Source organism: Condylura cristata, unplaced genomic scaffold (genome assembly GCF_000260355.1).
Source record: "Condylura cristata isolate star-nosed mole 26May11 unplaced genomic scaffold, ConCri1.0 scaffold00028, whole genome shotgun sequence".
Lineage (NCBI taxonomy): Eukaryota > Metazoa > Chordata > Mammalia > Eulipotyphla > Talpidae > Condylura > Condylura cristata.
This window is the reverse complement of record NW_004567129.1, coordinates 11,397,561-11,407,994: the sequence shown is the minus strand read 5'-3', so window position 1 is coordinate 11,407,994 and position 10,434 is coordinate 11,397,561. Positions and strand designations below refer to the sequence as shown.

The window sequence follows — 10,434 nt, the reverse complement described above, 5'->3', positions numbered from 1 at the left end:
AAAAAAAAAAAAAGCAACCAAAGGGCAGGATTACCTACTGAAGACAGAAGCAGAAAATCATGTGAGCACAGCGACAGGAATGTGAGATATCCAGCAAGGAGGTGTGTGACTCCTTGCCACACAAACCTAGATTAACAATTCCCTGCCTTCCAGCAAGTTCCTTGGTAGAGCCCCTTGTCCTCCCTGACAGCTGTTAACACCAAAGGCCCAGAGGCTCATGGGCTGGTTCCTTGTCAGGGATACTCTGCCTCCGGGTGGCCCCAGTTGAAAGGACACTGTTCCCTTTAGTGCCCCCCCGGGGTCCCTCCATCCAGGGGGAGGGCAGGCCTCTTCATCTCCAAGCAGGCAAGGCGTTCTGACTCCGGCTCAGGGTCTTTCAAGCGATCACTCACGGGAATGACCTGGTGTTGCACCTAGTATCCACACTCGCTCCATCTGGCCACAGGCTGCTCGCAAGAATGGGGGAAGCTGGCTTCAAGGAAGTGCCCTTCTAGGTGAACAGGTGCACTGCCTCCACTCCTGCCTTGCTAAAAGAATTAAGACCTGTAACTACTTGACTTGTTAGGCCACAAGAATCCATTGCTTAGTAAGCCAAGACTAAAGTGACTCTCCCATGAAGAAACAATATTGACCTTTGTAAGTTTAGTTCCATTTAGAAACTAAATGTTTCTTAGGTAATAAGTAACTGCTTTCTATAGTGATGTCTCTAATGAATTGAGTATGGCTTTCGGAGATATGATTAATTATAAATTAGTACCCTGATATGGTAAATAGGACTGTAAAGTTTCGCCGCCTTTCCCAGAAGTGTAATTAATCATGTAATGCTTCATATTGCTATTCTGTATGATCAAAATATGTGGATATGATGGGTATTGAGTAACAATGCCAAATATTACCATATAAAAACCCTGCTGGGGCCCTCCCTGGTGGCGCAGTGGGTTAAAGCACAGCACTAGGAAGTTTAAGCCACTTCTGCATGTGGATCTCCTCCGGGGCAGGCGGGAATCGAACTCATGAGGAAGTGGCTTTAGTTTCTCAGTGCTGTGCTTTAATCCGCTGCACCACCAGGAAGGGTCAAGAGCAAACCATTTTTGAGAGGGTGATATACTTCATGAATGTTCATGGAACACTGAAAGATTGTGCACACAAGAGGACACAATAATGTTTTAAAATAAGTTAGGCCAGGGGCCTCCCTGGTGGTGCAAGGGGTTAAGATGTAGCCCTATGCTCTCTGTAGCTACTGCAGCACAAGTTAGATCCCCAGCCAGGGAGGTGACCCACATGGCACAGCAGGCCTCTCCCACCTGTCCCAGAGGTGACCACATGGCGCGGCAGACCTCTCCTGACCCGCCTGCTGCTCCCCTCAGCAGCGCACTTCGTCGATCTGCCTGTTCTGCTCCCCTCTCTGTCTCTGGTGAATCCTCTCACCCTCCTCATCTCTGGCCTGTACCCCAGCTCTATATGAATAAATAAATAAGTCTTTAAAAAAAAAAAAAAACCCTGCTGTCCGCGCAATAAACAGAGCAGTTTCTCCAAGCTTTAGGGTGTGCTGTCTCTCATTTTCTCTTACAGAACCTCAGCACCGACGCTTTCTCTGCTCTTTTCACGACCCGTAACAAAAGTTGGGGCAGGTCCCTGGCAACCTGGAGCTTTGGGGAACCAGCCTTGGGCTTCCCCTTCATTAATCCTTAATTGGATGTGCCGGGTTCTCCCCAGGCCTGTGCTTTGGGGCAGCAGAGGCCGCCCTGCCCCCCAGACAGACAGGTGCCCTGGGCCACAGGACAGGGGCAGACACCCTGTGGGGCAGGAGCCCAGGGGGACAGGGACACCCACCAAGCCCACCATAACCCCTGGGCCTCTGGGTGGGTCCCCAGGCCTGAGCAGGTGCAGGGGCAGTGATGAGCTTGGGGTCTGGCTCCCCTCACATCCTGGGCTCAGGCCCTGGCGCCATTGGCCTCTCCCCTGTGTGCAGGACGCACTCCCAGGACTGTGGACGCTGCAGACCCAGCCAGACCACGGGAGCCTGGGTCCTCGGCTGCCCCCACAGAACCTCACAGGGACTTGGAGGTCACTTGGGGCAGAGATTTCAAGCCACATCCCATCAAATGCTGGTTTTCTGACTACGAGAATCAGCCAACAAGGATGCAGGTGGGAGTGGGGAGTGGAGTGCTTAAGGCACCATTGGACTGTGATAGAGTGTTACTAAGACTCTGACAGTGGCACACTGTGGTATAATTAATCTAAAGAGGGGTGATCAGATACCTCTAAGAAGTATACAGTGTAGTTAACCATTGCTAGCTCAATGAAATAATTTTTTATAAACAACCAAAATAGGACTATAGGAAAGGAAGACTTCCATCCACAAACAGAAACACTTAATATGCTTGGGATGTTAATAATACCCGGTCATTCTCCACCTTGAAAACAGCTCTGATCAAAGTTCCATAAGACATTAAAAGGATAAGCAACAAAAGGAAAATAATGTGGACATATCAACATTTAAAATTTCTGAGCATTCAGAGACATCGTCACTGAAGGATTGGCACAGAACACGAAAGGATGAAAATTTCTCAAGTCATATTTTGATAGATATAGGAATCCAGACTGTACAAAACTTCCACAATTTAACACGATAAGGGGAATCATATAATTTACAGCTATTTGAGTAGAGTTCTTGAATATTTTTGTTTAAATATATATTATAATTGGTCAACAATGACAGGACCCCGTGACTTTCCTGAGACGCCCACAGAGGAGGAGTCAGGCCGCAGAGACACGGACACCGGGGCTGACCGCAGCACACAGGGGCCTGAGCCAGCCATACGCAGGGGGACAAGGGAGTCAGGTGTCAGGGCACTCTGGGGATGTGGGGGCACTGTTTAAAACGGGGAGAGGAGGGGCCTCCCTTGTGGCGCAATGGGTCAAGACGCAGCACTGCAAACTGACCACAGCCGCTTAAGTGCGAGTTCAACTCCCGGCCCCCGAGGTGATTCCCAGCTCACGTGGCACAGCAGACCTCTCCTGACCCGCCCGCTGCTCCCCTCATCAGTGTACTTCGACGATCTTGCCTATTCTGCTCCCCACTCTGTCTCTGGTGAATCCTCTCACCGCCGCTGCACCTCTGGCCTGCACCCCAGTTCTGTATGCATAAATAAATAAATAAATCTTCTTTAAAAATGGGGAGAGCAACAAAATATTAACTGTTTTCACTTATTCATGATGATGTTATTAACCAAACTCAAAAGCAAATAATCACTAAAGTAATACATCACTATGGTGTATTCTAAGTCCATCATTGCTTGTCCTTGAAATGAGATCTAATGTAGAATTGAAAGCATGGCCATGCTCTGCATTTCCAGTAGGAGAGACACCCTTCTTCCTGAGTAAACGCGCGAATATCAGCGTGAGCCACTGGACCTTGGCTGTGAAAATGACCTGTCAGTAAGGCACTTGCTCCGCCCCGCGCAGGCGCACAGCGGGCACACCTGAGCGAGGCCCCGCCCAGCCCTGGAGGACATGCCTCCTCCCACCCAGTTGGCGGGGGTCTTGAGAACCTGCGGGTTCAGGTCTGGGGGTCCTGTGGGGCCAGACAGAGGGGGAGCTCGGAACCCACGTGGCCACACCAATGTCCCAGCAGCATGGACGGGCCCCTTGGTCACAGGCAACTCAGCTTCATGTAGGGTCATCATGACCAGTTATTGAAACAACCCTTTTGATACATACTTTGAATGATTCTGAAATACAAAAACTGAACAAATTGCATCTCCTTGAATGATCGAAGGAAGCAAGTAAATTATCTCAAAAAATTCAGTAATGGGAGTTGTGAACAGAGTGCGACTCCCCGGCACGTTCTACACACTGTACAGGGTCAAGAGCACAGGAGGACACACCTCTCTTATGGAAATTTTCCTGGTAATAAGTTAGAAATAATATTAAGTGAGTTTTCCATTTACAAACCACATAGAATGAAGGTTCAAGCCTCACGCTGGTCTCAAGTCCGTGGTGCTCACAGAGACCAGCCCTACAGCTGGTGTGGGATTATTGACATGAGTCTATCATGTGTATAGTTCTATCTTCCTAATAACAGACAATCAGAAAACACAGGGGGCAGTTCACAGGACAAGGGGCCCACCTTATGCCCTCAGAGGGAGATTTTCCAGCTACTCATGTACAGTGAGTTTTGCATGATCTGGGGAGAAACAGGGAATGGTAGAGGTTACTTTGAAGGTCTTAATTGGTGTATGCAGGGGGCTCAAGGCAGAGAAAGGTGCCTAGAGCATGTGGGGTAGGACAAGCCTGCTGGGAGGCCCTGTCTATCTCAGGGACCACCTGCAGGGAGGAGGCCTGCATACCTGGCCTGCAGTCCTCCTGCCCACAAAGCTGTTCGGACCACACTCAGATACCAAAGGCGCTGAAACCAGGCTGAGCAATGTGGCTGCAGGAGGTGTCCTGGACACTCCCTGTGCCCTGAGCAGGGAGGCCCAGGCCCAAGGCCCCAGCTCCCTGAGAAAAGGGGCAGCTGGGACTCTGCATCCTGGAAAGGGAGGGGCCCACCGCCTCCCCAGTCACGGGCATGCAAGCAGTCAGGTCTCCTGTACAGAGGCTTTTATTGGGAATAAAAGTGGGTTGGTGGGGGCTCCAGGTAAGTGTTTCGTAGCATTATCTTTTCAATCCAGAATACGAATGCACTGACACGGGTGGCCACCAAGGGCTTGCAAGCAGGGCAGTTTCCACTGTCAAATGACAAGATGCCCACCAGCATCCAGTGTCCATTCTTCTGGCAGACCATGGAACCACCAGAGTCACCCTGAGGGAGGGAGAAATGACAAGGTTGGCAGAACCCTCACATGCCCTTCCCTGACCCATTCATTGGGATGGAGAAATCCCACATGGGCCCCGATTCCAGCACTGAAACACATTTCAGTGGTGGCTACTTCAGAACCAGATTTGGTGACAGGGGAGGTGGGAGTGGACCCGGGGTCTGTAAATCAGCAGGAAATATCTAACCCAGAGGATCGCCTTGAGAGCTGCACCCCCGGGCAGCACCCCATGCCTGGACGCATTATCTGCAATGGAGTGGCTTGGTGGTAGCCATCTCCAAGGACACACACCCAGTGAACAGGGTGCCAGGAGCTGGGGCCCGGAGGAACCCCCCCAGCCAGATTAGGGAGGCAGTCAGTGGGGGCTGTGTTAGGGTGTTACATACATTGTGGGAGCTGGCACCCGTGAATCCAGCACAGATCATGGTGCGGATCTGGAGCTGGGGCCAGTACCTCCTGCACTCAGCGGGGGACATCAGAGACACAGTGGCCTGCTGCAGCTTGTCAGGGAACTTGGTGGCTATAGACAGAGGCCCAGGGTGGGTTAGGATCTTATCCTCCTAGTCCATTCAGTGGGGAGGAAACCGCAAGCCCCAAGTGCAGACTTCCCAGGTCCCCACTCTGACATAGCACCAAAATCTAAGATCAGAGCCCTTACATTCAGACCAGAGAAGCCTCAAAGCCCACGGCCCTGCTGACTTTTCTCCAGGGGGGACCGACTCTGCTCTACGAACAGTTAATGAAACCAACCCTCCCTGCCCAGCCTGGTGTGGCCTGGGTCCTGCCAGCCCGGAGTGGAGGGCAGAAGGACAAAGATTTCCACCCCAGGGAAGGGGATGACATCCCTCTGTGGAGATCCAATTCAGGGTGACATCAGGTTCCCTCATGCTGCCTCTTCCTGCCTGCTGTTTCCCTGGAAAGAACTGGCCTTGCAACCCAGGCCGGGAAGACAAACTCAGGATACTAGAAATAATATGTATTCGAGTGCCACACCACGGAAGGAACACTGGACTGACTTCTCAGGGCCCTATACCCACTCTGGAGGCCTGGCATCAACCAGGGTCAATGGCAGCTGACTACCCCAGTCACGTCTGGTGAGACCAAGGACGGGCAGCCAGGGTTAGTGGTGCAGGGCCTGCTGGGAATGGACTGTGGCTGCGGAACCAGCCAGGTGAAGCACAGCCTGACCTCGGGCCCAGGTGTTTCCTAGGTTGTCAGTAAGAGGCGGTTGTCAAGATTCAGACACATCTAAGACACTGCTCAAGTTCAGGCAAACCCACAAAGCAGAGCCATCCAGGTCCTTCTTGCTGTTTGAGTCCTGAGTGGGAAGACCATGGTCACTCACCATTAGTTTGGGTTTCCCCCCAGCCCATAATGGTACACATTGTCCTAGAAGGGAAGATGTCAGAAACTCTGGGCAGGAAAATAGGGGCAACGTTCTTGCGGAAGACAGCAGGCGTGGCGAGCTTCAGCAGGGCAATGTCATTGCGTATATGCCACACGTTGAACTTGGGGTGTCTAAAAATCTAGGGGTTGAGACAGAAGGAAAAGATGAGACACATAAATTCTGGGTGGCTCCTTTAGAAAACAAAGAAGAATGGCGAACAGGAGAGAACTAGGCCCGTCTCCTGGCTCCCATCTCTGCAGCTGAAAGGCTTCTCCGCTCCTGCCCTAAACCCTCAATGCCCCCAGGGCAGCCCCGCAGAGTCCCAATACCTGGGAAATATTCAGGATCTGGATGTCACTCTCACCGGCGCTCCTGTCAAATATCCCAGCCACGACCTGGTCAGATGTCCTGGAAGGAACAGGTGGGTAAGGATTTAGTCGGAGGCCACTCCCTTCCCTTGTCCCTAGGACACTCCTGGCCTCACGTGACTTTGCAGTAGGCGGCAGTGACCACCCAGTTCTCATTGATCAGGGAGCCCCCACCAAGAAGTTTTCCGGTACGAGTCTGTAGGAAGAGAAAGTACATACTGGCAGGAAAACAGTCACAAATGTCTGCGAAGCAGCTTCTGCCTGTAGCTGCTACCTCATGTCACCCCACTCAGATGCAGACTCCCCTCACCTGAAGCATCACGTTCCAGGGCCAGGCACCAGGATGAGCGTCCACCCCATTGATGATCCTGGGTATAATGTTCAGCTCCGGGTCACTGGCAGGGGCCCCAGAGCCTGGGGTCATGGGGCAGTGGGGAGGGGGAGGTGCAGTCAGTCTGCAGAAACCTGCTGCACCCTCAGCCAGCACAGCACCACCCACACTCCCTCCTGGCTCCCAGCACCTAGACTGGAAGACACACCCCTGCCTGCTGGCCTGTCACCCCCCAGGGATGCAGAGGGACAGGCGGCTCCATCTGGGTCCTCCTGGCCAGAGGAGCAGACTCAGGCTGAGGAATCCCTGAGACACCCAACTATCCCTGCTGGAACCTCAGCCCCCTCTCATTCTCCCAGGCTCATTTTCTCCAAGAAATGGGAAGCAAACACCTCTCACCTCACACTAAAACTTACCCAAAGCAGTGGCTACGAGGTACAGAATAAAACTTAGTGAACCACAAAGTCAGTGGAAACCCCCCTAACAATTTTCTGGTGGGGTGTGACCTGTACCATTTACGAGGATCCTCTGCCCGGAATTTCAGGAACCCTTCATTGCATAACTGAAGTTTCTTAATTATTTTAAAAGATAGGACTTTGACGCCACCATGGACAGACACATGAAGGAACTGAAAACAATGAGTAAGACTGTCCAGAACAAGGAGCCCTCAACATGTGCAGACAGATTTGCTGGGTCAGGACACAGGATTCCCAGCAGGTCCCAGAACTTGGCCAAAGGAAGAAATGGGGGGCAGGGCCAGCCCCTCCCATAGCAAGGCACCCCCAGGGTCCCTCAGGCCTTGCTCCAGACAGCCCCTGCCCCTCCTGGGGCCAGGGACATGGCCCAGCCACTCCCTCAAGCTGGAGACTCCAAACATGTCCTCCTCATCTTTCTCATAAGAACAGAAAACCACCAGCAGGCGCTGTGAGCAGCGCCCCCTGCAGGCGCGTCCTAGCAATGCAGAAGGCTGGTCCCTGTGCAGGGAGGGACCTGAGGTCTCACCCCATTGGGGACAGAGCTATGACAGGCACAGGGAGGGGACTCAGGGAGGGGCTCCCCCATGGGGCCCGCAGTTCTGGGTGAGCCCCAAGGGGTGAGTGTATGAAGCCTGCACAGAGTGATAGGCAGGGACTCAGCAGAGGCCCCTTCCCAGGGAGGGGAGGGACAGGGAGGTGCTGAGCCTGGTGTGGACTTCAAAGAAAAAAAGAAAAAAAAATTACAGGAAATCTGAGAATGGTAATATTTGCTAAATCCAGAGCACAGTTACACAATGTGGTACTACTTTCTCTCTCTTTTGTTTTTTGAAAACAAAATCTTAACTGTCAGCCACTAAATAAATTCCCTGAGAAAAGAAATTTTGATGGTCACCTGGATCACCCTTACTAACCCTCTGACCAAACCTGAGGTCCTTCCTCTGAGTCCCTGACATTCGACCTCACACCTGGCATGGCTGTGAGGGCTCAGACAGGGTTTGAAAGTCCCTCTTGGGCTAGACACAAAGGCTTACCCCCTACAGAACCCCTCATTTTTCCAGTTTGGGCTTGATGTGATGCCTCTCACACCTCAAGGCCTTCCCCTGCATTCTTCTCCCAGACCTGGCCAATGACTCAGACCGTAACACTCACCAAAGGAGATGCCTATGAGGGTGACGCAGGAGAGAAGCCCCAGCAAGGCCATGGTGCTCAGTCAGGGAGAATGGGGCCGCCTGCTCTGGGCCTTTTTTATATAGGGATATAGCCTGTCCCACCCAGGCCCTCTGGGCCTCCCTGACCTGAGCGCCCCCTCCCATGGTCAAACCCACCCTGCATAAGCTCAACCCAGATCACTCAGCACCAGGGAAAAGGGCAACTGCCTGGCTCACAGTCACCCATCAGCCCGGCAACCCCTGGGGGAAGCTCCCAGCTGTGGGCCCCGCAGGCCCTGGCGCCATCATGGGGGTGGCAAAGACTCATCTAAGGGACCCTCACCCAGGTGTCTGGGGCACCCAGAGCTCAGCACCCAGCACTCAATTGCACAACAGCCCCCAGAGCCCGGACCCCAGGCTGCTTCTCTACCTGCTCAGAGAAACTCCCTGAGGCCAGCGACACACGCAGGCCCAGCCCCTCAGGAAAGGGCCTTGGAACCAGGCCAGACAGCTCTGGAGTGCAGGAGGCAAGACAATAAGTACCTCAATAGGTGAATCTCAGTCCTCCTTTCTTGAGAATTCACAAAATAACTGAAAAATCTATATATAAACTTTTGGGGGTTTTCCAGGCGATCTTTGTTGTTTTAAAATTTTATTTTTATTTATTTATGCATACAAGGACTGGGGTATAGGCCAGAAGTGTGGGGAATTGGAGGACTCACCAGAGACTCCTAGAGCCCAGACCCCACCCTTGGGGAAGGCCAACTCTGCCCCATTTCAGGGGACTGAGGGTGGGACCACCTGGTTCTCTTCCTTGGGACATATGACAGTTTTACATGCTGTGAATCTTGTTCATTTCCCATAAAAATAATCATCATTTGCTGCTAACTGTGGTCATTTCATTTAAATTTTACACTAGGCCCACACTCCTAGCCTAGCAGGCAATTTGAGAGACTTGAACGGATAAAGGAAACATGGAGATGAAGTTGATGAGCCCAAGAGTCAATGATCTCTTTTGCTAATCCAGTCATCAGTCAGGACACCCCAGACTAGTCTACTCACCCAGCTATGATGCCTGGACGTTCATAGAGGCCAGAAACCCTCACTCTGTGTGGTATAAATACAGTTAAGGACTGAAAAAGCTGCAATGATCTCCGTCTTTCCCACCACACAGTCACCAGGGGCCAGGAAATCATTCCCAGGATGAGGGATGGAATCACAATTGAATTAGCAGAAAACTTTCTCTAACTACCATGGAGCTATTATTTGCAGTTAATAGCTGGTAACACTTAATGAGCTGAGAATCCCAGAGACCTCCTGGATCAGGACAAAAAAGGCACCTGGTACCAATGATGGAATCCTGTTTTTTTGGTTTGTTTTTTTTTAAGATGTATTTACTTATGCATACAGAACTGGGGTACAGGCCAGAGGTGCAGAGGTGGTGAGAGGATTCACCAGAGACAGAGTGGGGAGCAGAACAACGAAGCACACTGCTGAGGGGAGCAGCGGGTGGGTCAGGAGAGGTCTGCTGTGCCATGTGGATCAGCTCCCTGGTCGGGGATCGAACTTGTGCTGCAGTGGCTTCGGAGAGCTTCATAATACTGTGCATTAACCCATTGTGCCACCAGGGAGAGCCCAATATTGGGAATATTTTAAAGACCTAAACCATGGGCTGCGTGGGAAGACAGAAAGGCCATCAGCTGCCTCTTACCATGTACCTATGAAGAACGTGGTGTGGAAAACTTTTTTGAAGGGGTCCCAAAGAGAAACAAGCCCCTTCTTTACATGTCTATAGATGAGGCTCAGGTGACCCTAGAAGTGACAGACAACTATTCAATTCTTGGTGGATATGGGGCCTCTTCCTCTGCCTTACACCAAATCTGTGGACTGACTGTGTGGTCGAC

The 10,434-nt window shown here is 51.9% G+C and overlaps 1 protein-coding gene across 1 annotated transcript in view; it reads right to left on the bottom strand.

Moving 5' to 3' along the window:
* Positions 1-8,583, bottom strand: part of LOC101625277 (transmembrane protease serine 9-like) — a 20,556-nt gene extending 11,973 nt beyond the window's left edge. Inside the window, exons 1-7 of the mRNA XM_012730465.1 lie at positions 8,532-8,583; positions 6,886-6,989; positions 6,692-6,771; positions 6,537-6,615; positions 6,166-6,346; positions 5,207-5,340; positions 4,690-4,807 (exon numbers count right to left, since the gene is read on the bottom strand). Coding sequence (XP_012585919.1) covers positions 4,690-4,807; positions 5,207-5,340; positions 6,166-6,346; positions 6,537-6,615; positions 6,692-6,771; positions 6,886-6,989; positions 8,532-8,583 — 748 coding nt within the window. The remainder of the gene's footprint in view (positions 1-4,689; positions 4,808-5,206; positions 5,341-6,165; positions 6,347-6,536; positions 6,616-6,691; positions 6,772-6,885; positions 6,990-8,531) is intronic.
* Positions 8,584-10,434: the final 1,851 nt, after the last annotated feature.